We start from the raw sequence: 26,416 nt of genomic DNA, 5'->3' as shown, positions 1-26,416 counted from the left end.
AAAATAGCCTAAAAGAATGGACTTGGATGAGAAACTGACCTGTTTAAATCTCAAATTCTACTGCCTTTCGTCACATCTCAATGGAGACGAGCTGGAGACGTACCCGCTCCCAGTAAAGTTCACAGTCATATCTTAGCGGGGTGAGACTCATAAATGATTGTCTGTATGCGGTATTTTTCTATGATGAAAATATCTGTCATGAAATAAATGTTTGTATTTCAATTTTATTTATTGGGTAAAATTCTACGCGGTGTGGCTTTAACATGTGTTAAATAGTTGTGCTGTAGCTACAGGTCAGTATATTAGCAACTTGGATATTACTTAAAAAAAAAAAAAATCATATATATCTAATACTATTCAAAATGTTGTTTTAAATTTAAGAATTAGCCATGTATTTGCTGGTCGTACACCAATGCTGCATCGTGAAGTGGCGTGCCCGAGTTATACCAGCCTTTCTCTTTATTAGTTGCCACAGGACACAAATCCTGTTCGCACCACCTGTGACAAAATGTGCGAGATTAATTCATCAGCATCTCCCACATTAGAATGCAGTCTCTTTACCTTAGAGCTGTGTAGATGTCCGCTGGAGATGCTCCTTTCCAAGATGCGTGATCAATGAGAAGGGCACCTATGGAAAGGTCACACTGAAGAGTAAACGCTGCTGTATTTATGTCCTTTTTTTCTTTTCTACATTTTTACCAACCTGCATAGATACGAGCCAAACTATATGCCAGATCTCTCGCCGCCAAATCAAGAAAGCTGGACTCTTTGGTGACAGCGTCCTGTGCTACTAGCTCAAGTTTAGAGAGAGCACCATGTACTGCTTGGACTGCAGGAGACAATGTGCAAACTCCTGATGCACCTGCAAGAAGGGACTAAGACGAAAACAAGCGGTCACATTCCCTTGTTTGCACAGATTCTTAAATAATCTCAGTTTGACAAGTTGCACGCTACCTTGGTGTGGCTAAAATATGCATGAAAAACCATGCCTGCACTGCGCGCCACACACCGGAGCACGTCCAAAGACAGGACATTTGTTGTGCCTTCCCAAATGCTCAACACCTAGAGATCACATTTAAAAAAAATTCTAATCAATACGTAGAGTAAGTGCATCTGTTTTATTTAGATTACTTGCTATGACCTGTGCATCTCGAAGAAGTCCTGGCAACCCAGTATCTTCAATATAGCCCTGTCCACCAAAGCTTTCCAAGCCCTCAGACACAACCGCCACTGCCTAAAACAAAAATGTATGTTGCCAAAAAATGAGCACAGACAGAAGACAGGAACAGTGGTATGTTACAACAGCTTGTCTAAAACATACCTGCTTACCGGTGTACAATTTCACTACAGGTGTGAGAAGACGCAGGAGGTGTGTGTCGAGTTCTGTTGCGATGCCAGTTTCCTCCTTGCCCAAAAGACGACACACGTCCATTACTAAGAGAAAGGCTGCGCGAGTCTCAACCTGAAAGAAACAATGACATGGCAATAGAAAACCACTAAAGTGTAGTATTATCGCCATAGGTGCGTGTCACCTCCATCCTGGCAAGGGTTTGCACATGAAGCGGGTGGTCTTTAAGAAGCTTCCCAAAAGCTCTGCGGCGAGTAGCATAGTCACGCGCAAGCTGGACAACCCTGACAACACATAATCATAAAGGTTAGTTCAATTGTATGAAAGTAGAATTGACAATTGAACTTTGCGTCTTGCCTTCGCATTGCGCCCGCTGCAGACAGACTGTTGTGGATCCTGGTAATTGTCAGCATGTTTGCAATTGAAGCCACGCCCCTTCCTTCTGCAGAAATCTGACCAGCAACATTAAATCACATGTCAAGACAATGCTAAGATGAATAATTGAGTTATTAAGCACTGCCTGCCCTTTATTTACAGTAACCAATTCAGTGAAGAGGAGGAGGTTCTCTGTGTAACTAACCCTGTGAGCTGGCAGACTATCGAGAAGCAACTCCGCAGTCGGCATCTGTCTGGTGCCCAGCTTGTCCTTGAGTTTTTGCACCTCTATGCCTTTCAACTGGCCGCTCTCATCTCGACACACTTCAGCATAAAACAATGACAGGCCACGGCTACCCTGAACATGCAAGAAGTAAAGACAGGACATTTACTGTGTATCTTTATGGAGTTGGGTAGAGGAGGGACAAAAACATTTACTCAGGTATCAGTATAATTAAAATAGATTAATCAAAATCATCTGGACAACCAGTTCATGGCCTTGTGTCCCCCACTCACTTTGGGAACTACTTTTGCTGACTTAAAGGAACAGGCCACCGTTTCTCCATACTGAGATATGTTCTAACCTGAGCTTAGACGAGTTGATACGTACCTGTCTGGTCTTTGTGCGGGCCCGTGGAAGAGCTTAGTCGCTTCTAACTTCACCCCATTTGGAGCAATAGGAATACATTGGGAGAGGCCAAATGCTATCGACATCCTTGGTCTTTTTGCGTGACTGAGGGCACAGTTTTTCCATACTGTGATATGTTCTTACCTGAGCTTAGATGAGTTGATACATACCTGTCTGGCCCGTGGAAGAGCTTCCAACTTCACCCTTGTTTGGAGCTATAGGAATATGTTGGGAGAGGCCAAATGCTAACAACATCTTTGATATTTGTGCATGCGCTCAGTCGCGCAAAACGACCAGACAGGTGCGTATCAACTCGTCTAAGCTCAGGTAAGAACATATCTCAGTATGGAAAAACGGTGGCCTGTTCCTTTAAGTAGTCATATACATGAGAAGTGTGAGAGCTGTACCGATGTAGTTGACCCTGATGCATCTTGCACTCTGGCCAATGTGAGAGTCATGTCTGCGTCTGTCGCAGAGGTAAACCACTTATAGCCATAGAGCTTGTATGAACCATCCATTTGAGGAACAGCCACGGTCTCAGTCCCATTTGCTGAGAGATGAAGTGAAAATACAAAGAATCAATGTAAATTTACCACATACTTTACAAAAGCACTGACAAGTACATTTCTGCCCATAACAGCACAAAGTTCACTGACCCACATCGGATCCTCCCTGTCTCTCAGTCATCCACTGCCCAGACGTCCAAAAGTCTTCAGCTTTACGAGTGGTCAAACGGTTAAAGGCTTCCTCCACTGGCCAAGAAATACCTAAGGACTAGTGATCAAATAAAGGCTGTTTGTACTAAGTACGTTGGAAGGTAAAGCAGATTAATGACACCTCAATAACTTTCGCTGCTCCATCAGTCATGGCCAGCGGACAGGTGTAGAGGCCAGAGGAAGGAGAGAAGAGGAACAACTTGCTCATTTGATATACACGACTAAAAAAAACAGAAAACAAAAAAACAACACATTGTAGTTTAAGCTTAAAGATGCATTATGCGACTTTTAATGTGAAAAAGTTTATATTTGTGCGTATTTGACCTTGTAGTAGTGGTCAGCATGGCACCTTTACTTTTTATCACAGTGGTCTCTAAGGCGCTCCAGAATCAATTTACCCTTTCACATGAAAACCTACTAAACAATTGATCCTGGAGCGTCCAACAGACCACTGTGATAGAAAGTAAAGGCACCATTCTGACCACTCAATACAGCTGCTGGGTCACTACAACGTTAAATATCAACTTTTTTTCCCCCTAGGAAGTTGTGTAATGGACCTTTAAACTTGGGATTTGGAATTAACATTTTAATAACGAACAGTACCTCCACTCCCCATAATGTCTCTCATAGCCAATAGAAATAAGTCCTTCTCGTGCAGATAAATCTTTCATTCGTTTCCAGGCAGCACTGGTGTGAATGTGGTCCACTCTGCGGCCCCAGGGGTCATACTGGACCAGTTGTGGAGGAGAAACTTCACAGTCTCTGCCCCAACCATCTACTTCATCCGCCACACGCCCCCCAAACGCACACAGATCTGAAATGACAGCCTGTAAAGACAAAAAAAAAATTGCAGCAAGAAATAGGAGGAAACAACTAACAAAATCGAAATGTCTCACCTCTTGTGGTAGATGCCTGCTTAAGTAACCTCTGAGCAGAGCGTCTTCAAGAAATGAATTCTTTAATACGGGTCTCTCTTGGAAGAAACATCCTATTTTGGCGCTGGAGAATGGCACAGTGTCAAGAGCTGGCTCCGTCTGTGGTTTGGTAAATGTTTTAACCACACTGGCAGATCTGACCTGGTTGAGTGACTGTGGGGAACTACAGGGAAACTTATGCCATACTGCACTCTTGACCGCGCGACATGGGACTGAGTAAAACTTCATGGCTGTAAATTTGTCTGGAAAAATACAACATTAAATGCCCATCTCCCGCTTCAGATTGTGCAACTTGTAAGTGGGTTTAAGGTCAGCTTTTACCGATAGTTCACTGGATTTTTTCAGGAAGAACGATTGCAAACTCAGACAAAACACCTACATTTTAGACGTTTCAAAGTACGCACGTGCCACAAATGACCCCAAGCCCCCACTAAGGGAAGTGATCATCAGTTTGCTTCAAAGTATTCCGTTCTGAACAGCTGACACAAGCAGACGGTGAAAACATTGAAGAGGTACAGCTGTGTAAAACATACTTCACACACTTCAGTGTTTACATCCGGTGCAGTTATTTCAAAATAAAAGGCCCAGTGGTAGTGAATGGATATAAAGAAATTGAATTTACTTTACTTGGGGATCATAATAATTACAAAAAATGCGGTAACAGAAACTGTTTTATTGCAAGTATGTTTTTCAAAAATACAGAATCATTTTGTCTTGTCCAGAACAATGGCAGAATGCATGCAACAATTATCAAAACAATTAGTCACACTTTCACCTTCAACATGAACAAAAATGTATCATTTGCAAAGACAGTTTCTGGACAAATAAATCTTATACAGAAGTCTAAACGAATAGTGATACTGATAAAACCCAGTAAATAATTTCTTTGCGAGCGTGATGTTGCACTCACCTGTAAAAGCCTTACCTGGGCTCCCGAGGCGAACCGAGGTGAAGGGCAGCACTACTGCGTCAGTGTACAAAAATAAAAGTTTGAAATACAGGCAATGCAGAGCATCAGCCCGTCACCCCGTTACAAGTTACATGGATTAGACAAACTAAAGGCTTTCTTTTGATATAACATAAAATTTTCAAGGAGGTTAAACAACACTAAAACAGTATAAACTTGTTTTAACAGAAAAAATACATGTAATATTAAAACAACTAAAGAGAGCCACAGGAGAGCAACAAACAAAGTTTAAAAAGGAGGATCTGCCTGTGCCTCACTTCAGTTCAGTAGAGCTGACAATAATGTACAAATAATAAAAGTGGGAGAGTTAACATTGTCCTTGGAGAGACACACTTGATGGGTCTCCTTTATACTGCATACACGTTGTTCTTTAATCGCCCTTGGTAAGAAGATCTTCTATATAGGCATCAAGCTCGTCATCTGTGTTAATGTCAATGTCCTGAAAGACAACAGTATATCAGTTTTTACAATTAACATTGGTTAAGAAGTTAATTTTCTACTGTGGAGAATGAATGAGGACTAAAGACAATGTACGTGAACAGCTCTGACATTAAGCTTCTGACTGAAGTGCCTTTGCTTAATTTATTTTTTTGTACTCATTTTCTTTTATTTGACTTCTATTTGTTCTGCACATATGTCTCCAAGTGAGAGATTTTGTAAATTGTTTTTTTGTAAATAAATGTGTTTAATAAAAAAGCAACAAAAATAAAATAAAAAAATAAGATAAGAATAATGTATTAAATGCTGCTTTACTGCCAAATCATTTGGTAAAATTGTAGCCTTATGCCATTGATTATACACAATATCGAGAGCATCCTCATATACACTGCCGTTCCTTTGGTATATGACCATCAACAAAACGACAGTTCAAAAGCCTATGGACTTTTCTCATCCTCACAAACATTTTGTTTTATTATAATACAACAATAGACATTTAGAGACTGCATAATTAACAATTATATACTACGAAAAGCCTTACCTCTTGTACTTTTTGCAGAAGAGCTACAATATTTGTTCTAAGTTTCTGGAGTTTCTCATCTGCTTCTTTGAGTTTGTTTTCATTATTGTTGCATTTCTCTTCCACAGCTTTGGCCTTGGCATCTGCTCTGCTCTGATACGAATTACACAGCGACTGTAGACCGGATTCATACTGCTGAAAATACTCCTTCTGAAACACAAAAGATAACATTGTTAAGCATCATTATACAGCCTAAACAGTTTTAGAGCTACAGCCCTTTTTAAAGTTTATTACAACTCACCAAAGGAAATGAAACTAACTCTTCAGCGGTCATGCTGTTAACTTCATCTTTAGGAATCCGGAAAACCGGAGGGAAAAAGTAATGCAGCATTGTCCTGAAAAAATAATAATAACAACAACAATAATTGACTTGAAGACAGAGCAAACATTTTAACACAATGATGTAGTGTCAGAAGAGTGCACCTGAGCATATTAACTAGGCTGCCAGTGACCTCTCGACTTGTTCCGGGTTGAGTGGTGTCTGGCTCCATAGGAGACGGGCCCTTCTCCGTCTCCTGCTGGGTGTCAGGAGTCAGAGAATTTGGAGATGGGGGCCTCATCAATCGCACGTCGTCACTGCCCTTAAACACCCTTTATACAAAACATATAATGCATTATTAAATGGAGGTGAACAATGTAAAAATAAATGTAATACATTTCTTACCATCTGTCTTTTGGTGTGGATGTAGGCACATAATCAAACTTCACCTTCCAGCGCACAGTTTGTTTGATTGCCTCAACAGCAATAACTTTACCAGTGAACCACTCTTTATTGACTCGAACTTCCACTAAGACCCCCTTATCTGCAAAACACGCAACGGGCATCCTTATCAATTTCATTGTAAAAACTTGAATAAAAATAAAGAAAATACACATTTTTAATGCTCATCAAACCTTTCTGAGCATTCCTGCCGTCTTCTTGTTCTTCTTGTGCCTTCTGTGGCGCCTGCAAAAACATTTGTATAATTACAATATATATATATTTTTTTGTGTCTCAAATATAACCTCCTGCGTGCAAGACCACCACCAGTCTACTATGGAAGAGAAGTTCATGCTTAAAGAAAGTGGTTAAAATGATCTCTCAAAAGAAGACACAATTTGGGATAAAGAATAAACTACTAAATACTCCCAAACGAGGATTAAAAACGTTAGTGTGAAAGCAAAGCAGCCGAGCCAGCTTAAGTTTAGCGGAGGGCGGCAGGTAAAGCTACCTTAGCTTTAGCACCATGCTCAGGTGTGGAAACAGCTTTAGTGGAAGACGCTGGAGTTGGAGCCTGCCTTGAAGGAGTAGAAACCCCCTTCTTCACAGAATTGGAGAGTTTGTTAACCTGCAGGGTTCAATGACAAAAGTAATCGAATTCTCACGTTCTGCAGTTCAATTAGCCTCTCATGATACAGACAAATGTGTAGTTGGTTCAATATTTTGTAGAATAATTCACAAAAGTACCAGGAAATGGAAGCAAATTCACTAATGTGACTGCAAACATTTGCAAGTAAAATTAAAGGGATATTTCAGGATTTTTGACATAGGGCCTTATTTCCTCGTTATCCAGAGTGTTGCTGATTTCTGGAGATATTTTTTTTGTAATTCATGCAGTTCTTATATTTGAAGAGTTTCGTGGCACTAGGCTAGTGCAAGGCTAGCGCATTTCTACGATCAGCTAGCCTGCATTAAAAACAGTGACCGGCTCCACAGTGCACCTGAGGCAAATCACTTATAACGCCAGACTAACGATATAAATGTCTGTGTCGACAGAATAATTTTAACCATTTTGCATTTAAAATAACTTATATTTGAGCAGCATCAGCTTCGTGGTTGTATAAGCTAGGCGGCGGCGGAGTGATCAGCTAGAAAATAGTCCCTAAAATGCGATCATTCATGTGATGCAAGGTCAGTTATATTCCAAAAAATATTCTATCGACACAGATATTTGTATGGTTAGTCTGGCGTTATAAGTGATTTGCCTCAGATGAACTGTGGAGCGGGTCAGACTGTTTTTAATGCAAGCTCGCTGATACTGTAGAAATGTGCTAGCCTTGCATTAGCCTAGCACCACGAAACTCTTCAAATATCAGAACTGCATGAATTACAAAAAAAAATATCTCCAGAAATCAGCAACACTCGATAACTAGGAAATAAGGCCCTATGTCAAAAATCCTGAAATATCCCTTTAAGATAAATGATTGAGTTTTTAGATGAAACACACCTCCTCCAACCTTCCTCGTTTAGGTGCCGGACTTTTCTCTACTACTTTGCCGCGGTTAGCGACTGCAGCCGCCATCTTTGATTTCTTTGTTTGTGGTTCTTCTTCACTCTCCTCTTCACTGTCATCTTCTTCCTCCTCCTCCTCATCTTCTTCCTCTTCCTCATCGTCCTCTTCCTCACTGTCTTGCACCACCGTTATCCTCTTGCGTTGCCCAGAAGCTGCAGCTGGTGACGCTTTGGCAGGTGTCTGAGAAGGTGTAATAGATATTAACGTGTTCAAGTAGCGTAAGGATTAATGTGTAGAATTTTTGTGATATACAGTTACTTACTTTTGAAGTTCGACTAGGTGGTGGTGTTTTGGCAGCAGCTTTGAGAGCAGGCTTTGCTGTGGGCGTTACAGGCTTAGCAGTAGATCTGGACTTTGGTGGTTCCGGTTTAGGTGGAGCAGGGGCAGGGCTTCGGGTGGGCCGCTGAGAGGCAGCACGGGACGGGGGAACACTAGGGGCATTTTTAAGGTGAGCAGGCAGTGGAGGTGAACGGGGACGAGTTATTGTCCGCTCAGACGACCTAGTTGCCTAGATCATTAAAAAAAACAGTGAGTGAAATCAAAAATCGAACTTAAGCTAAACCTATTGTAATAATACATACCTGAGAAGTACTTTCAGTTGACTTCATGCTGACGTTCAAAGGCAATTTTTTTATATCAGCTGCTGATTTTATAGTGTTTGTTTTCTGAAAAAGAAAAAAAATGGATGTACCAAGACAAAACATAATTTATTATTACACTAATTGTGCATAGCAGGAACAAAAAATACCTGCAGGGCCTGTAGTTTGTCCTGTTGCTGCTTAATTTTTTCAGCAAGTTCTTTCTGTTTGTCCTCAGCAGTTGGCTTGTCTTTTTTTAAAACTCCACATGGCAAGTTCTGCTTTTGCTCAAGGGCGTCACATCTGGAAAAGACCAAATACAATGCGTACGGCACCAGTAGAAACATTTGATATGTTGATATTTAGAATCCTCTTGCATTTTGTGTGTTAATAGTGGTATAGTTATTGTTTAAACACATTTTCCAAACCTGTCTTGGGTGCTGTCTGGGTTCATGAGACACATCCAACTGTCTGGGTACCGTTTATCTACTGCATCCATGTTAAAGGGCAGTGTTCTCCACTTTAAACATTTGTCTAGACACAGATGAAGTTGACATAAGAAAATGTTTTTCAGTGTACATGTAAAGATAGGTAATTCAGCCTGTAACTCACCACACTGTATAGTGACAGGTATCTCCATGGCACGGCGTCGCTTGTATCTTAGCTCTGAAGAAGGAGGTGCGGACCAGTTGGCAGACAGATGGCCAAACTCATCCCAAAACTTCACAATGCCTTTTTGAGCTGCATCATTGTTTACACAACACTGTTATTAATTTATTACAACAGAGTGACAATTATAATCATATCATCATACAATCATATCATAAAAGCATTGTACATATAACATATAACCCATGTAGCTATTATTCCTGTATCCATGCTCTCTGGCCTGCAGCCACACATTACTGATATCTTTCTCAACTTTGCTGCTTAACCTGCTAATGTACCACTCAGAGCAGTGTGATAAAGATTAGATTGTAGATTTAGCCAAACAATTGATCCATCCCAGAATTTTGTCACAATTCAAACAACTGCTGCTAATAGAGGATGTGCATAAATCTCAATGGAAATAGAATAAGACAAGAATAACATTGCAAACACGGCCACTCAATTTTCTGTTGCTATACTATGACATCAAAGCTCACCAATGTTGGAGTCCTTCCAGTACTGAGCCAGGTGTTCTCCCATGGACTTCAATAGGTGGCGATATTCCTTAGCATCTGCAAAATCCTGTTTGTTGTGAGTGGGCTCTAGAACTAAATATGGAACATCAACCACTCCGACAACGCCCCCACAGGCCCTGGAACAAATTATTAAATGAGCATATACCCAGTTTGCATTTTTTTGACAACAATTATGTACTTACATGCCTCCCTCAAGCTGGGGTCCAGTCTTCTCATACATTTTGATGAGACGGGAGCAGTTATAAATAAACATTCCATCTAGTTCTCTTTGTTCAATGTTTACACCAAATATAAAATTCAGCTCTTTAGGCTCTTTCAATGCCCTGAAATGAGGAAAAACAAGTTAACATTTGCGAAGTGGCAACACTTGAAAACAAACTAACCATAAAATAAATCTAAACATATGTCGTAAATAAAGAGATGAAAACCTATGAAATCATACTTTTGCTTGGCTTCCAGCATTCTTTGTTTCATCTCTGCATCACGGCGGAGCATCATGGCTGCATCCTGAACCTTTCGCAAAATTGCCTAAACCCACATCGAGTATGAAAAAACATGTAAATGATAATAACTTGATTATAATAAATCAGTCTGTAGCATACCCGTGAATCTTTCGACAAGTCATCTCCATGTTTAGCCTCCAAAGCAATGCGCTTGCTTTCAGCTTCTCTTGCCTTTTCTTCAGCTGAAACAGAATGAAAGTCAGAACTCTGATCCAAATAATTTCAAATCATAAGAATAATCACTATTCAGTGTTTGTTCTGCACCGACCAATTTTAGCTTGGTGATCTGCCTTCTTGACCTCTTGTTCGGCACGGGTTTTGAATCGAGTAGAGGAATATTTGTACAGTCTGGTTGAAAAAAAAAGCAGATGCATTATTTAGTTATTATTGAGAATAATATACATGCTTCGCACTACGTTAAAAATTACCTTGGTTTGTACAGACAGCAGGAAAGTCTTTTTGTCCTGACTTTATGACTTTGGATAAAAATCCTCATTCGTGGGTCAATATACAAAACTGCTGCATATGCCCTAAATGACCTCCGCTCTGGCTTCCTGTTTAGACAGAAGGAAGTTAGGACTCTTACCACCAAAGCATCAAAGTGACTAGCAGAACAATAAAATAGTTCGCCAATACGTGAACAGTAAAAACACTGACACTCCTTCAGCTGGCGTTCCTGCCATCAGTATATCCTGATGATCGGTCTCAAAGTCCAGCTCTGGTTCCCTAGTGTCCATCAGCTTAAGGTTGTAGACAATCACAAGAGTGCCTTTAAAAAATAGAATGGTGACAAAGTATAATATGCAGCTCACTTACAACAGAAGTGTCAAAATTAAAAAAGAACTCTTACCGCTGCTACTTTCTAGTTTGTTAAATTGCTGCATGAGTTGCTGTTCATTTTTAAAAGGAGAGTATTTGAAGATCAGCTCGGTCTCTATTGCATATTTCTCTGGATCAGAGGTCAGAGGCTGCTTTGTCGTCAGATCCCACGAAGGTAGAGGCACAATAACCTAAATGACAGTTGGTATATGCTTCATTCTCCACTATTATAAATATTTGACTGGTATGAATTAGACATAATGGTAAAAACGTATTCAACAAGTATCAACCTCATCCAGGCCTTCTTCTTCATGGAACGTCCGTGATAAGAACAGGCATGTAAGCGTGTTGCCCTTTTTAGTGAACAAGATAAAATCTTTTCCAATACGCATCGAACCCCTTTTGATAAAAAAATATATATTTAGAGCAAGATTCTCAAATATGACAACACATCACAACAGAACGTACGATTTGAGTCCATTTCCATATTGGCCAATCTGGCTGGATTCTGTTGAGCGTTTGCTTGATTTTCCAAACTGAATCACATGAGTTGCCTCATCTAGGAACAAATAAAAATATGCTTCAAATAACAACTATCATTTACAATGGAAGACTTACAAAAGACAACTTACTGGGGTCCATTCCAATACCATCATCAAGAAAACATAACATGTAGCCACCCCGAAGCTCTGGCCTTTTTTCTGAAAATGTATAGTAGATATGCTTGATACAGAAGACAGCTTGTACATAAATCAGATATGAAGTTAGTATACCTGTGTAGATATCAATCCGTGTAGCATTTGCATCCCTAAAAAATGTGTTGTCTTTAGAACAAATCGGATTTGTTTAGAAAATGTAATTAAGTATATTTACCTGGAATTGTCCACCAGCTCAGCCAGGGCTCCAAATAGAAACTCGTGAGTTGTGCTAAAATCATGTATTTCTTGGTAAGTATGTAATGACTGCTCTTAAGTCTTGACAACAGTTCAAATATACTCACGAGTTAGTGTGAAGGTACTCGAAGGTAAGCTGTGCTCTGCTCAGAGAGCTATAGCTGGAGTATGCCATGGTCAGTTACTTTGTCAACGTTTAATGCCTTTTGTTTGACCTGTGAAAACAACACGTATGTTAACATTCAAAAAATCTTGTTTTATCATTTTGGAAATGTCTCATCCTGGACTCGAGCCTGTCTTCAGGTGAGTATGACCACGTGAGAGGCCTGAATTAAACATCCCTGTGCAAACTACCTTGTAAAGCAACTAGCACCGCTCCTACGTGCAACTGAACTAGCAATGCTAAATTATGTCGTTATTTAACGTTAAGCTATACAATAGTCCATCTATTACAACACTTTACCTGCTCACCTTTAACTGGTGTATTTTACCACATTTACAACACGCGATAACATACCTAACCCAACTATAAACTTCATAAATGCGAGGGACAGAGTTTTTATCAGTCCGGTTAGCTAGCTCGACACCTCTGTAATGTTAGCTAGTCGTTACCAAGTCAAATAAACTGCTTTCTTTTGCCGGCAGTTAGACGCAGTACGATAGTGCAGCGGCCTCACACCTGTACGGAACCGGTCAGGATAGTGTGAAACACCTCGGTTCTTCTTTCCCAAACATGAGACAGTTAGCCAGGCCGTGAAAATCCCCCACACTCCAACACGGTAGACAGTGGCTTCCTCTCGATCCCGCCTTCGTCTTTGACAAACGGCCAATCGTAGCAACTTAACCGAAGAATGTCAACAACGATTGGACAAAGCAGCCGCTGCTGCAGATCCAAGACAAACTCCATTAGACAAATATTTTACCCAATTATTGCAATTTATTAAAAGTAGATAATGCATCAACGCTCATTTCTGTACGAAATACAATTGCCAGCAGAGGGCGCAAAGACTGGAGCGAAGATATAGCTGGTATGAGTAAGGCACACTCATTGAAGGCAATTTCAGTGCTGAAAATATGTTTAAATGTATGGATTATAACAATTGGGGAGGGGGTAATTTTTATTCTCCTTTTTTTGTAGTCTGTTCAAATATTCATTCTATTCTTATTTCCTTATTGTTATAATTCCGCCCCTTAAGATTTTTGCTTTTATTGTACATACTTTTTTAAAAACTATTTATTATTTATTCTTATTGAATGCCGAATGCAACAAGTGAATTTCTCTTACTCAATGAATTTTTTATTTTTGTGTGAATATAATGTAGCGCAAGCTGCATGTCATGTGTGTGTTCATTTTGAGTAGGGTATGTACCCCGTTCAACAAGCCTGTTCTGTGCACTTAAGTGGTTAGTTGAAATTAAAGTTGTCACAAGCATACTTGATATTGCCTTTCATCACAATACCAACTACATCATCATATAACATTAAGGGCCAAAGATTGTACACAGTGTAACAAAAATATTTATCGGACATTTTAACTGCGCACATTGCAACCACTCCGTAGGACCTTACTGTAGGAAGTATGAGGGCCAACAAAACATGGTCTTAGGGCTGCAATTGGCCCCCTGGCCGCACTTTTGGCCAAATCTACACAGTCTGTCTAAATGTGAGACAGAATGGAATCTGAGGACAAGCCAGCATCATCCTGATATGAAATGGTAGTTGTTTTCTAAAAGTCCTCAAGATGGATAGGGAAAATTTAGTTGTCAATCAGAGGGTCCTGCAAACATGAGAGAAATTACAAATTATGGCAAACCTTACATAAACATCAGCAGAATAGATGCTAATGGAAAAATTACTTGAAGATCCTGCTCTGTCAAGCGGTGACGTTGACTTGGGGAATGTGGAAGACTTACAGAGAGACACAGTATTAAACAAACACCAAGTAAAACAACAGCAACTTCCACAAGATGCCGTACAGCTACAAGTTGATCTTCCTTAGTTAAGAAACAAAGAAACAAAAAAACACCGAATTAGAATAAAGCTGTTGAGACAGTTTGTTTTTGGACTTGAGAACATGTACAACACCTTTGTCAGCATAACTTGGAGTGTTGGGTCATACATGGATAGTAAACTATAGCACCTTTGTGCAGGTGTTATCACTCTCCTTGCTTCAGTATAGACAGCTTCTTTGATATTTGTTGTTTGAGGGCATGCTGGTGGAACTCTCCATGTAAAACAATAGAACCACATTGACAATACAGACTTATGGTAAAGAGGTAGATCTAAATGAGTGGGTCACTTACGGACTAATAGACAGCAGATGAGATGGTGCAGTTATGGTAAGGCATGAATTACTGCCATTTGCTGTAAAGTCTATAGTCACAATATAAGTTTCATTTCCTGAGGAAAGAAAATTAATATTGTCTCCATAGTTTTACCACTCAATTTATAGGAAAAGCATCCTCTGTAGTAGTACCCTCAAGCTGTAGTTGGCTAGAAGTGAAACTGGTGTGTAAAATGACACTCTCGGATATATCTTTTGACTTAGCAGCCAAAATGAGAGGTACTTGAACATGCAAGAAGGCCACAGGAACTTCCATTGTTTTTTGTTCTTCATTAGGAAATTCTGGAACTATCGTAGTGAAGCTTGTGTGGTTTTTCTCACACAACTGATGTTGAGCTATAGATGTAAGCAGATGGTTCCAGTCCTGTAAAACAGATGAAAAGTACATATCGGACACAACATTGGCACACAATCAGTGATATTATTACCTTTGCCACATCTGGATTAGGCAGAGTGTGAGTATAGCTGTAAACACTGAGACAGATGAAAGACAGTGCTAGAGCCAATAGGCAAAAGAAAAATGTCACTCCTGGAGGTTTGTTGGTAACATATTCTCTCAGGTTGGTTATGGGTTGCCAGAATACCATCATAAGAGAGGTTACAGTGACCTGGTAATAATAGATTCAACACATTAACATTAAATCCAATTATGGACCATCAAATATGCTACATTTTGCCATATGTCACTATTAGCAAATACGAACAGAGAAAGTAAGGTTATCTCTACGTCTTACGTGTTTCGGCGTCTGTATTTCTCAAGTAACACGAATTAAAAAAAAAAAAGTTGCCCGTTGTAGTAAATATTTGCTGGCGAGTATGGTGCAAGAGAAACCATACGTTTAACACAAAAAAATATCAGTATTCAAACTTAATCCAACAAGAAACATTGAACACTGGACTCATTTTACGGCAGTGATGACGTAGCACGTCACATGGCCTGGGAGACGCAAAGCAGTAAAAAAGAAAAAGGCACTTATGTTTTTGAAGAGTCTTTAGGAAGAGGGAAAATACATATATTTAAAAAACAGTTACATGATATACAATGCAAATATTTAAATTATATAAAATTGGCATTCAGCAGCGTTCTGTTGATTGTGTACTAAAATTTAAAAAGTACATCCCAAATGGTTTACATTTACTAAAACATACAAGATCCCTTATCTTAAAATTAAAGCAGTTGATTTCTTTTCTCATCTGGCTCCCTTTCTGTACATAAAAAAATCAATAAAAATGTGTGCTGGAATTAAAAAAAACGGTGCCTTTAGGCCCAAAGCACTTTACAGCAAGGAACCAGTCATCCATTCACACTCCAATTCATACACCAATATACACAGGAGACAAGGTGGGTGAAGTGTCTTGCCCAAGGACACAACGACAGTGTATATCTTCAGGAGCTGCGTTTCAAACCCCCGACCTTCCGATCATGAGACGATGAAGACCATGATACTTTTATAGGATTGAATGTCCATTTATCAGGATGTCCCATGTGCAACAGGTCTTTATATGGAGATGTGCTCCACTGGAAAGGAGGAACCTGATCCCAAGTGGGCCCACTTACCGCCACCATACCATAATCATGGAGCATATCATAGGAGGTTAGCTGCAAGACAGAACCAAGACGTTAATGCAATGCAAAAAAAAAAAAAAAAAACGGCATTAGTTCAAAACAAAAACATGCTGTAAAAAAAAAAAAGTTAAACATGAAACCTTCATGTCCGTTCCTCCATGTTGTCTTTGCGTTAAAGCACCGAAAGGATATGTGCCATTTGCAGGGTTCAGGTCTGAGCGGGCTGAGATTGCGTTTTCTCCATTTGCGTGAGGATCACATTCTTCACACATTGACAAAGGGTCTTCATTGAAGTTGTTATATCTTCCAAAATGCATCAAACATAAAATACAAACCAGTATTAGCACTTGACTTATTCACAGCAGACTGCATTATAGAACACCGTTACCTCATGAGGCGGATCATCGATTCAATATCGGTCACCATAGTCTGGTTTCTCCTGAATATCTGAGCTCGAGGACTTTTGTCAAAAGAAAACCATGGTCCAAACTTGTCAACAAGCTCATTGCAGCCACTTGCATTGAATATGTCAACATAGTACCTATATGCATGAAATAACAAGGTTAACTGCACACACATCTCAGTGTGTAGTCACAGGTAATGTTGTGACTCAAATGTATTTGTTTTAAATAATTAAATGTAGCTTACGGAATATTGTAACTGGCCCAGTAACCATTTCTCATCAGTTCCTGGGTTTTGTCCTCGTACACAACCATTCCACTGCAACAACAGTGGCGTTTAATGACTTGTCTAGCATCCATGACGGCAATACAGTATGTCTGAACTTACGGAATCTGCTCCAGCACAACAAACAGCCCCTCTTTAACACCAGCTTTACCAGGAGAGAAGTGTTTATAATCTATAATCATCCATTGGTTGTTGTATCTGGAGGAAGACAAACATACTCAAATACATACGTATACAGTGGTGCGAAGGTTTAGGCACCCCAGACGAAACTTTCCAATAATGTGAATAATGAAGCAAGGGGAAGGTGAAATGATCTCCAAAAGGCATGAGGTGGTCTTCCACACACACTGCTTTTTGGAGGTTTATCCACAGATCTTCAATGATGTTTTGCAAAACAACCTCAAAGGATGATCGAGCCAAAGCCAGGCTCAACAGTTGGACAGATGATCTCTTCATGAAATTCTCCAAACTGACTTTGCTCATTTTGACCAAAATAATAATCATTTCAACATCTGCTTTTTGTCTCCAGAATGCACATGGCATGTCTGAATACCATACCACTGAAGAACATTTTGGCCCAAACTAGCAAAGATCAGTTTGTGGCACAGGAAACATTTCTTTTAAGAAATTTTATGAAGGAACTCTCGTGCAGAAAAGTGTTTAATACAAACTTTGGCCCTGCCTTTTTTTTTTATTACATAATATTATAATATATACTAAATGTGAATGATGGAAATAAAACATGATTTCTTTAAATATGTTATGGGAATGTCTCAACCTCACGCATTTTGGAAAGTAATTTCATTTTCCCTTTGTTCCTTGTTAGACATTTTGATCCGGGGTGCCTAAACTTTTGCACCCCACTGTACATTTAGATTTATACTTCAGTTTTATAGACCTTTAGTCAAGTATATCCAGAGATCGAGCATGCGACTACTTTGGTAATCCATGTGCCTAAAACTCTAATGGATGTGAATTGACTAATTTTCTTTGGTTGTACTATATTCCACCTGTCCTGATCCTTGTCACACCACCCCTCACCAGCCAACTCGTATCATGTCTCTAGTTGAGACAAACTAGGCAGGAGATTAGACTTTCCCCTCATGCAACCACAGTGACTGCATGAGCACTGCATGAGCGCAGCACCAGCGCGATGGAGAACTCTCTCAAATAAGCATTTTGTTAGTGGTATACCCAAATTTTGTTCTGGTGCACCTAAATGAAAACATCCTGTGCACACCCTGTTACTTAAATAAATGAACCTTACGTTCCACTGTTGTATTGGCTGAACACTTCGGCCCACTCCTTGCCAGTAACAGCCAATCGATTGGCGACAATATTTCTCAGCCATTCCATCACAGTTCCAGTGGGTTGAACAAAATCCCAAAGAGCAGGATTGCTGTTGCCAATGGTTGTCTCCAGTGTGACCTGCAGATACAGATTATACACATTTACATAACTGTGTTTCAAGTGTTGAAACATTTAAGACTTTCTTACCAAGCCACTACTTAGAATATAAAAGTCATCTCCAGAAAAAATGGATCCAGGATATGATGAGAAAGCTTGTGTTTCCCCTGGAATTAGTTCATTACCTATAAAAAGTATGTAGAAATTTAATTTTGAAAAAAAGTGAGGATAAGAGATAATATGAGATCAAAGAGACAATTACCCAAGGGGGACATTTTGAATGGAAATGTGTATTTCTTTATAATCCGTAGCATAGACTGGTATGTGTTCCAGGTGTCATGCGACACAAGCAGATCCTTGTTGTTTGGAAGCAGCTTAATCAAAGTAGAGCAGGAACCAGAACCAAGAGGTCGAGTTTCACTAGACTTATTCAATGCTGACTCCAAGTCTTCAAGGTCTCCACCCATTTGGAAGAGCCTGAATAAGACATGCACGTAATAAACAATGTTTGACAATAATTACTTAAAATTATGAAACCCATTACAAACATATTTACATACAGAAATCCAAATGGATTAAATGAAATGGGTCCAGTTGGAAAGGATAGGTCATCATTATAGCTGTCTTCCAAACCTTTTAGCTGCAACATTGCAAGGCGCACCTTCAAAAATTAAAAACACAGATGTCAGAGAGAAGCAGCTGCAGAATGATGTCTTCCCTTTGAGTTTACCACTGTGTACCTGGTACCAGTAGAGCGAATCCGGTAGCTTTTCTATTTGATCTTGAACCCACTGCAGGTTAGTATTGATGAAAGCTTTGAGACGATCACAGTAATCTGATTGTGACTTGAATGGCCCACAATAACCCATTAGGGTGTTCATCCAGTGTTTGTATATGAGCTGAGAAGAATTGTGAAACAACATATTTCAGAACAAATACTATAAAAAGTTTTAAGTAAAAGTAGTAAACAAGGATATCAATATGTGCTGACCTTAGAAGTGGTAGCTGCCTCCACTGCACCAGCTGCATAAGCCTGGATACTGTCATTGTACTCACTGCTCGTGGTGACCTCCAAGAAAGACCAACTGAAACGTATGCATTCAACTTTTACAGTGTTGTTAATCAATCACTATGATTATTGTGGATCAGGTCAATATAGGGGCAAAGGTCAGCAGAGAAACAAATCACAATTTAAAAAACATGGTCATGGCAGAGGCAGTTGATTACAATGCTACAACAGGTACATTACGTGTTCTATATAATATATTCCGTTTTATTAAATACCAACCCAGTTGTTTTAATGGCGTCGGTAAAATTTGCCCAAGCGACAAAATCCTCACGAAATCCATCGACGACTAAAAGTTCTCCACTTTGTTTGTCAATGACAGCGGTTTGAATTACAGCTCGCACCGAGACACACGTAAAACACAATAAAAGTACAGACAGATTCAGTGCAGAACGAACTCCAAAACAATCCGAGGTTCCCTTGAAAGCCATGTTGAAATGACCACATCATATGACTGTGTACTGGCCAGTCACCTGACCACAGGGAGCGACCAACTTCAAAATAAAAGCCTTCCGGTATTGTCATTAATGAAACAAAGCAGTGGATATGGGAGAAAAAAACTACTTTTATATACAATTACAAACATTATAGTTTTGTACAAGTGTTACAAGTAAAATCAGTTAATAAAATTAACAACCCACATGTTTAGCCTGTACATTTGCCTCACTTCATTGACATGGAAGGACTTGATGAGATTTGCATAAATTTGTCAAAGAATGAGTCTCTTGATCTCATGACCATTTACAAATTATTTTCTGTAGCATCATCAGTTTCCATTGTCTTCAAAATTCCCTCAAGTACTTCAGATTTCCGTTGCTTTTTTGCTGAACCTGATAAAAAAAAAAAAAAAAAAAGTTATATGAAAGGAGTAGAATTATATGTTTAATTTTAAAAAGTCAACAAACCCATACTGTGAAAATGTTCAGCCGTCTTTCTTCTCAGGGTCTCTACTGTGTCTTCAGCATCGGCCCACTCAAGTACTAGACGTCTTCCGTAAAGATGTGTGCTATGGCACAGTGCAGCAAAAGCTTTCTGTAAACAAGATAAATTAGTTTTAAACAAATGATTTCAGTGTTTTTGCAATAGTATCATCTCACACACTTTGGCATCCTGTTTTGTGATGAAGTCAATAAAACCAAATCCTCGATGATTTCCTGAGCCAGCAGCTTTCTTGGGAAGGCGAACTGTCTTTAGTTCTCCAAATGTGCTAAAAATAAATAAAATTAGGAAAACAAGTTATGAAACATATCAAAATTTGAATAGAATAGAATTAAAAGCGTTCACATGCAAAATGTAAAGTAGTAAATACCAGAAAAGTTCACGAATTTCCTTCACAGTTGCTTGAAACGGTACATTGCGCACAAGTATTTTGGACCCCTTTTGCTTTTTCACAACTTGTTTCTTCTTATGAGTCGCTTGAGTTGATCTAAAGATATATGTGTTAAAAATAAGTGTTTTTGACATATGTTAATGACATAGGATGCTTCTAGTTAAACCTTGTGTATGTATTTACCTTGTGGCTCGCTCTGAAATCTTTAATTCTAACTGGTGAGCATCAACGCTGCAATGCTATTTTGAAATATGATAAATGGTATTAATATGACAGCATTTAAATTAGAAAACATGGCTACATTTGAAGGAGTCCGGTTCACCTGGAGCTGCCTCAAGGCCTTTTGTGCTGCTTCAGCCGTTTGATATTGAACAAATCCATAGCCCATAGACAAGAACTTTCCTTTAAGAGAATTCTCTGTTATTACATCTTCTAACAAGCCATTTTAAATGTATTAATACCTGTTTTGTCCTTCTTCTTTGAAATTGTACAGGAAACGATCTTTCCACACTTCAAAAATGTCTGCAACAAACACCAATGAACAATCGCATAATTAAAAACAAATCTCCTACAGCTACTGTGTGTATGATACATTATAATTATTTTGTACAACCTCTTGTAATGTCTCCTCTGTTGTATTAAAGTTGAGATTCTTTATAAAAAGTGTGGACCCAGCAACACTTTCTATCTCATCTTCGTCTTCATCTTCATCCTCCTCTGGCTCCTTTTCATCTTGTACGAGATCCTTTTTTTGAACTAGAGAACACAAGTGTTTATGCAGCTGATTTTGTGTCAAGTTATCGTGTATATAATACACTGCCAGGCCAAAAAATAATAATTTGCCACCATAAAACAAACAAATATTTTGTTGGACCGCCTTTAGCTTTGGTTAAAGCAGTTGTTCCCAAAGTGGAATTTGATGTATTTTTGATTGAAAACAGCATTTCTTAGTCAAATTAAGCCTAATCTCAAAAGTCAGTATCCAAACTAAGGCTACTGCTTCTGAAATGTCACAAGATTTTCTCCAGTGTTGTATTGATGATGGAATAACCTGGTCATTCATTATATTCAGGTAGTCATATAACCTCTGTCTTAAAGTACATGAGTTTGCTGAACTCACTGTAATTATACATTTTGAAGATCTTGCCTATTTGCAAAGTTAAATCCAGGTGGCAACTTTTTTTCTTTTTTGGGACCAGGAAGTGTATGTACAATAATATTATCTCACCTGGTTCTGGTTTGGACAAGAACACTCCCACCGGTGCCCATTCCAAATAAAGAGGAATGTGATGAAACTAGAATTTAAATATCATCTTAAGTTCAATGAAAATCAGTGCTACACATACACAATACACAATTGTCTTGACAATGTACCTTACTGTACGCCAGTTTAGTGAAGGCTCGCTTAGCTTCAGTGGGTTCCAAAAACTCAATGATTGCAGTAAGTCCCGAAGGCGGCAGCAGCACCCTGCCCAATGAGCCATGGGGAGAGAAGAGCTCCTCCAGCTCAGACGCCGCCACTCCAGCAGGGAGATTTTTCACAAGGATCACATCAGTACTTCTTGGAGCAGCAGCCTGTGGATGAAGGCTCATTAATATATATTACCCATTTGCGCTCAATCAACTGAAATCTGGTGAACTAACCTGACTAAAGGAGTCTAAACAGACATTATTGTCCAATAAGAACTGTCGAGTCTCTTGCACAATTTGAGTTTCCCCAAGAGCCATTCTCACTGCAACGCTTCCCTTTGATTCCTACAGAAAACAAAGCAAAATGCAAGGGGAAAACTCAAATTAGGAACACACACACACACACAAAATGTGCACTCACTCACATGATCCAAAACTTTGCTTTTTGTAGTATTGTACTTTTCAGCAATGGCATCTGCCACAGCACTTGTTCCCAGAAACAACGTGTTCCAATTATGGGAACTGAAGAAGAATTTCAAAAAAACATTCTGAAAACAAATTTCTCATACTGTACAAATGGCAAAATTCAGAACACAAAAGGGAAACAAAACAAATGGAAATAGTGATATTTACCTGGAACTTGAGGCCTTGTTTTTGGCATCTTTTTGTTGTTTATACGATGAAGAACCAGGGCCTCCATCTGAGGATTCAGTCTTTTCTTTTTTGATTGTTGAGGGCAACACGTGAAGCATCCTACCCTATTGGACGTCATATTCTAAATTATGTGCAGCTTAATCAGATAGACAAATCAGAACATAAAAATGTGTATAATACCTGAAATATGTGACCATCAAGTTGAGCCAAAGCTGTTACAGCATTTTCTGGGATCATGTATGTTAGAAAAGCAAACCCTTTAGGCTTTTTGGTTAGAGTGTCAATAGGAAAAAGCACATCAGATAATATCCCTGAAAAAAAGACAGATCTTAATGATCAAAATGTATCTTTGTATTAAATGTTTAATCACACTGACCATGCTTGGAGAAAAGCTCTTTAATCTCTTCTTCGGTGCAGGTGTAAGGAAGGTTTCTGACAAAAAGCCGCCCCGACTCAGACACATCTTCCTCTTCTTCATCCTCCTTGAGCGTTCTGGTAAAGTTTCTGTCAATTTCTTTAGGTTTTCTCTTCTCCTTATTAGCACTGGGGTCAATACTGAAAACTTCGACGTATCTCCCTCCTAAAAATTATGAAATGATAATAATCAGGCACAAATAACACGCATCTCTGTATATATCTTTTATCATTACCTATGTAATCTTTATTCTTTTTCAAGGCTTTTTGCACCTCTTCTTCAGAGCGTAAATCAACGTATACATAGCCTAAAACAGGATGGGCATTATTAATTTCTATATAACATACTGTAGTAGCATAAAAATGGACAAAAACAAGTACCTGTTCTGTTGCCACTTTCATTCTTTCCAATTCGAATGGCTACTGGCTTCAGTGGTGTCATGAACTCACGGATTTGTTGCTATTAAACAATGTAATATCATAGACATTTAAATTAAATTATAGCGAAAGTGGTTAAAATGTAATAATTGTGTTTGGAATGCATGCTCAACCTCTTTGATATTGAAGGGGACTCCTCTAAGCTTCACAGTGAACTCAGTGGTTGGCTCCATCTGGAAACATGGATATATCATTGACAAAGGCTGCCAAGTTATACAATTAGTGACAAAAACAACCCCGTACCTCATTCTTTGCATCCTTCTGGCTCTTGTCTGGTCTATGTTCCTTAGAGGTTTTGGCCACAGACATATTTTCTCTGTCACCGCTCTCATATGCGCTGTCAATGACACCAGAAGTGTTGTCGCCTTCACCTTCATCCATCTCCTTTTCCACCATTGCGTCTTTTGTGGTTGCCATTTTCGATCGCAGGTACTCCATGTCCGACAGACCAGTTTTAAGAGCTTCTTTAACATCTCCTGAGAAACAACAAAACAAAACAAAACAAAACACTATATTAATTTCATTTTAATATAATTGTTTTTGGTCAAAACTGTTTATCAAACCTACCTTCATCTTCACTCAATTGCTCCTCTTCCTGTTCCTCTTCAGATTCGTCTGAGTCAAAGTTTAGATAATCATCTGAATCTGGCTTTGTCTTCTTGTTTTTCAAGTCTGTTTTGCTCTTATTCTTGCTGTTGGCATCGTCGTGTTGCGGTGCAGTATCATTTGCCCATGTTGGTGCATGACTACGATTTTGATGCACTGACAAAAACTCCTTGAAACTCTGATCCTCTTCCATCTGAAGTAATGCAATGCAGTTTACATTTAGACAGGATAACTAACTAATACAACTGTTCAGATTTCAAAGCAATATTACACTATAATAACAGTGACAGGGTTGGATATCAATTCTACAACAAATGGCCATGCCGCCTTGTCTATGCCCGACCCCGTCAGATCTCAGAAGGTAACAACAACAGAGTACAGAAGACGACTCAAGAACCCTCATTGAAGATGTGGCTACAATAATAGCTTACCATAACCATGTACGGAGTAAGTGCATAATGCAATGTAAAACATCTTTGAATGTCCAGAAAAGCGCTATCACTGTCATTATCATTATCATTATCATTATCATTATCATTATCATTATTATAATAATAATAATAATAAATACACTTTAACAGGACATGAGCAAACACCAATCAAAGACTTACATTTTCAAGTGCATTTACTGTTCCCTTGTCCTTCTTCTTCTGGAAAAATAAAAACAATGGTCAGCTTATAAACAACTTTTTAATTAATTGTGCATACTTGCGGCTATACTGTCCTCACCTTTTTGCTCTCTGTCTGAGCTGGTGGCTTGTCGAGGACAGGACACTGGGAATGTTTACTCCAGGCTTTCGGTTTAGTGGGATCTCCAAAAGATTTACACATTTCCACCTGTTTAATAGGAAATACTGTAATTATGTGTCAGAGTGCACCCACAACAGGTCAAACTACTGGTAGTGCCCTCCTTCTTCAGAAAGTGCTGTTTGGTCTTTTTAAAATGTAGCTGGTCATTTAAGAGCTCAAATTGTCTAAACTACAATGATCGTGTTGTGCATTAACTACACTTCAGTTCAATTCTCCTGGTAATGATGGTGTTTTGTACAGAGAAAGGAGAACTGAATGCCTTCTCTGTGAATTATTTTAGGTTGCGGGACATGAAAACAAATATTTCCATAAAAAAGATTTTGATGTTATTCAATGGAAAATGTGTGCTAGGCTAGCACCCATTAAAATAAGAAGCACTCACAAACATGGCGGATCTCCATGGTAACAATGAACATTTTACAGTGCATCTCAAACGCTAGTGTAGTGTCTGAATTATTTTAGGCAGGACATGAAAACAAATAATTTCATTGAAAAATACTTTAAAGTTAGTCTATGGAAAATATGTGCTCGCACCCATAGAAATAAGAAGCACCCACAAACATGGCAAATCTCCATGGTAACAGTGAACATATAACAGTGCTTCCCGAACTCTGGTGTAAAGCTTTAACTCAACGTCAGTAGTTAGCTAACCGCATATCTCCATCCATACCGTAACTCTGGAGGTGTCCACGAAGCTCTTGTGGAAATGATTCAGGGCTTGATTCGCGTCTTCCTCGCTCTTGAACCCCACAAACCCGAACTTTCGAAATGTTCCGTCTTTAGTAAACTTAAGTGTGCAGTCTGTGATCGTGCCAAAAGCAGAAAACATCGCACGGAACCTCTCCTCCTTCATCTGGAAAGGTATGCAGAGGAATTAAGACAGGATTTAGAACATTTCTATACTGTTATGGATGGCTCCGTACTCACCCCGTTCGGGAGGTTTTTAACGATGAGACGAGACATTATTTAGGTGATCGCTAAACCGTAACAATATACTCAAACTTAGGTATTAACAGATGTCAACAAAACAAGCATGGTTAGCCTAGGTCGCCATGTTCATTTCGGTTTTTCTTTGGTGGTGTGATGTTCAAATGTTGCTACGTGTTTTACTGCCATCTGCTGGACTGGAGAAGTTTGAGCCAGAACTAATATAAAAAATGAAATTGGTATTACTATTACTACTACTATATAACAATAATTACTTATAACAATAATAATCATAGCCATAATCATAATAATGTGGACATATAAGTAAGGATATAATTAAGTTTTTTCTGTCATTTATGTAGGGCTCACTTTAAAGTCTTTGATGAGTAAAAACAGAAATAATGACGCTGCAATCCATATTAGCAACTATTTCACACGCGTTTTGTCAGTAATTCCTTCTATTATATTACTCCTCTGAATATGAATAAGGCTCCTGTTCTCCAGATCACATGCCAGACA

General features: G+C 39.0%; 5 protein-coding genes across 10 annotated transcripts; all 5 read right to left on the bottom strand.

The window, feature by feature from the left end:
- Window positions 1-383: 383 nt before the first annotated feature.
- LOC306973228 (acyl-CoA dehydrogenase family member 11) lies at window positions 384-4,358 on the bottom strand (the record flags this gene model as incomplete). The annotated part of the gene is made up of 14 exons (XM_079570126.1): window positions 3,964-4,358; window positions 3,671-3,894; window positions 3,189-3,288; window positions 3,008-3,125; window positions 2,759-2,901; window positions 1,929-2,081; window positions 1,706-1,800; window positions 1,533-1,632; window positions 1,322-1,462; window positions 1,142-1,234; window positions 955-1,062; window positions 704-875; window positions 562-628; window positions 384-498 (listed from the first exon to the last, which is right to left on the bottom strand). Exons 1-14 carry the CDS (start codon window positions 4,228-4,230, stop codon window positions 384-386), a joined length of 1,896 nt encoding a protein of 631 aa, XP_079426252.1. The 5' UTR covers window positions 4,231-4,358.
- Window positions 4,359-4,699: 341 nt separating this feature from the next.
- Window positions 4,700-13,047, bottom strand: morc2 (MORC family CW-type zinc finger 2). 4 transcript variants are annotated; one of them, XM_079569914.1, is made up of 28 exons: window positions 12,917-13,047; window positions 12,345-12,452; window positions 12,218-12,271; window positions 12,118-12,152; window positions 11,977-12,045; window positions 11,813-11,903; window positions 11,635-11,743; window positions 11,376-11,535; window positions 11,183-11,294; window positions 10,954-11,079; window positions 10,794-10,873; window positions 10,625-10,707; window positions 10,465-10,550; window positions 10,205-10,345; window positions 9,984-10,138; window positions 9,451-9,579; window positions 9,267-9,372; window positions 9,009-9,141; window positions 8,842-8,925; window positions 8,523-8,768; window positions 8,195-8,440; window positions 7,199-7,315; window positions 6,882-6,933; window positions 6,652-6,790; window positions 6,411-6,578; window positions 6,229-6,322; window positions 5,949-6,137; window positions 4,700-5,408 (listed from the first exon to the last, which is right to left on the bottom strand). In XM_079569914.1, the coding sequence occupies exons 2-28, from the start codon at window positions 12,410-12,412 to the stop codon at window positions 5,340-5,342; spliced, it is 3,141 nt and encodes a 1,046-aa protein (XP_079426040.1). In that variant the 5' UTR covers window positions 12,413-12,452; window positions 12,917-13,047; the 3' UTR covers window positions 4,700-5,339. The 4 variants fall into 4 exon arrangements, with proteins under 4 accessions (XP_079426040.1, XP_079426042.1, XP_079426041.1 ...); XM_079569916.1 differs by having other exon boundaries at window positions 12,950-13,036; XM_079569915.1 differs by having other exon boundaries at window positions 12,850-13,028.
- A 765-nt stretch (window positions 13,048-13,812) lies between these two features.
- LOC306973457 (transmembrane protein 248) lies at window positions 13,813-15,433 on the bottom strand. Of its 2 annotated transcripts, none has more exons than XM_079570380.1 (7): window positions 15,316-15,433; window positions 15,010-15,189; window positions 14,714-14,945; window positions 14,541-14,637; window positions 14,323-14,461; window positions 14,094-14,231; window positions 13,813-14,014 (listed from the first exon to the last, which is right to left on the bottom strand). In XM_079570380.1, exons 2-7 carry the CDS (start codon window positions 15,169-15,171, stop codon window positions 13,994-13,996), a joined length of 789 nt encoding a protein of 262 aa, XP_079426506.1. In that variant the 5' UTR covers window positions 15,172-15,189; window positions 15,316-15,433; the 3' UTR covers window positions 13,813-13,993. The 2 variants fall into 2 exon arrangements, with proteins under 2 accessions (XP_079426506.1, XP_079426507.1); XM_079570381.1 differs by having other exon boundaries at window positions 15,286-15,423.
- Window positions 15,434-15,839: 406 nt separating this feature from the next.
- On the bottom strand, window positions 15,840-19,765 carry plbd2 (phospholipase B domain containing 2). Its single transcript, XM_079570171.1, has 12 exons — window positions 19,531-19,765; window positions 19,234-19,327; window positions 18,983-19,141; window positions 18,803-18,903; window positions 18,505-18,719; window positions 18,333-18,427; window positions 18,103-18,263; window positions 16,938-17,033; window positions 16,797-16,868; window positions 16,537-16,689; window positions 16,289-16,451; window positions 15,840-16,181 (listed from the first exon to the last, which is right to left on the bottom strand). The coding sequence occupies exons 1-12, from the start codon at window positions 19,737-19,739 to the stop codon at window positions 15,969-15,971; spliced, it is 1,731 nt and encodes a 576-aa protein (XP_079426297.1). The 5' UTR covers window positions 19,740-19,765; the 3' UTR covers window positions 15,840-15,968.
- Window positions 19,766-19,893: 128 nt separating this feature from the next.
- Window positions 19,894-26,035, bottom strand: rbm19 (RNA binding motif protein 19). 2 transcript variants are annotated; one of them, XM_079570015.1, is made up of 24 exons: window positions 25,898-26,035; window positions 25,641-25,823; window positions 24,890-24,997; window positions 24,772-24,810; window positions 24,122-24,353; window positions 23,798-24,030; window positions 23,668-23,727; window positions 23,498-23,576; window positions 23,353-23,424; window positions 23,079-23,282; window positions 22,883-23,013; window positions 22,682-22,806; window positions 22,474-22,570; window positions 22,283-22,393; window positions 22,013-22,213; window positions 21,867-21,933; window positions 21,252-21,394; window positions 21,100-21,160; window positions 20,961-21,040; window positions 20,822-20,877; window positions 20,618-20,734; window positions 20,410-20,515; window positions 20,220-20,340; window positions 19,894-20,138 (listed from the first exon to the last, which is right to left on the bottom strand). In XM_079570015.1, exons 1-24 carry the CDS (start codon window positions 25,931-25,933, stop codon window positions 20,050-20,052), a joined length of 2,751 nt encoding a protein of 916 aa, XP_079426141.1. In that variant the 5' UTR covers window positions 25,934-26,035; the 3' UTR covers window positions 19,894-20,049. The 2 variants fall into 2 exon arrangements, with proteins under 2 accessions (XP_079426141.1, XP_079426142.1); XM_079570016.1 differs by having other exon boundaries at window positions 23,798-24,027.
- Window positions 26,036-26,416: the final 381 nt, after the last annotated feature.

This window comes from Gobius niger, assembly GCF_951799975.1.
Source record: "Gobius niger genome assembly, chromosome: 1".
Lineage (NCBI taxonomy): Eukaryota > Metazoa > Chordata > Actinopteri > Gobiiformes > Gobiidae > Gobius > Gobius niger.
The sequence above is the reverse complement of the archived record's forward strand: the minus strand, read 5'-3'. Positions and strand labels throughout refer to the sequence as shown.

Coding starts and splice junctions, on each gene's coding strand:
- plbd2 (XM_079570171.1), bottom strand. CDS start 19,739: ATGGCTTTCAAGGGAACCTCGGATTGTTTTGGAGTTCGTTCTGCACTG. Junction 16,452..16,536: donor TCGATGATCCGCCTCATGAG/GTAACGGTGTTC, acceptor GCATTTTGGAAG/ATATAACAACTTCAATGAAG. Junction 16,182..16,288: donor ATGGAGGAACGGACATGAAG/GTTTCATGTTTA, acceptor TCTGTCTTGCAG/CTAACCTCCTATGATATGCT.
- morc2 (XM_079569914.1), bottom strand. CDS start 12,412: ATGGCATACTCCAGCTATAGCTCTCTGAGCAGAGCACAGCTTACCTTC. Junction 10,874..10,953: donor TGCTGTCTGTACAAACCAAG/GTAATTTTTAAC, acceptor TTTTTCAACCAG/ACTGTACAAATATTCCTCTA. Junction 8,926..9,008: donor ACAAACTACAGGCCCTGCAG/GTATTTTTTGTT, acceptor TTTCTTTTTCAG/AAAACAAACACTATAAAATC.
- LOC306973457 (XM_079570380.1), bottom strand. CDS start 15,171: ATGATGGTATTCTGGCAACCCATAACCAACCTGAGAGAATATGTTACC. Junction 14,462..14,540: donor CATCTGCTGTCTATTAGTCC/GTAAGTGACCCA, acceptor TTTTACATGGAG/AGTTCCACCAGCATGCCCTC. Junction 14,015..14,093: donor TGACAGAGCAGGATCTTCAA/GTAATTTTTCCA, acceptor TCATGTTTGCAG/GACCCTCTGATTGACAACTA.
- rbm19 (XM_079570015.1), bottom strand. CDS start 25,933: ATGTCTCGTCTCATCGTTAAAAACCTCCCGAACGGG. Junction 23,577..23,667: donor TCCCCTTCAATATCAAAGAG/GTTGAGCATGCA, acceptor ATTGTTTAATAG/CAACAAATCCGTGAGTTCAT. Junction 22,394..22,473: donor AAAGCAAAGTTTTGGATCAT/GTGAGTGAGTGC, acceptor TGTTTTCTGTAG/GAATCAAAGGGAAGCGTTGC.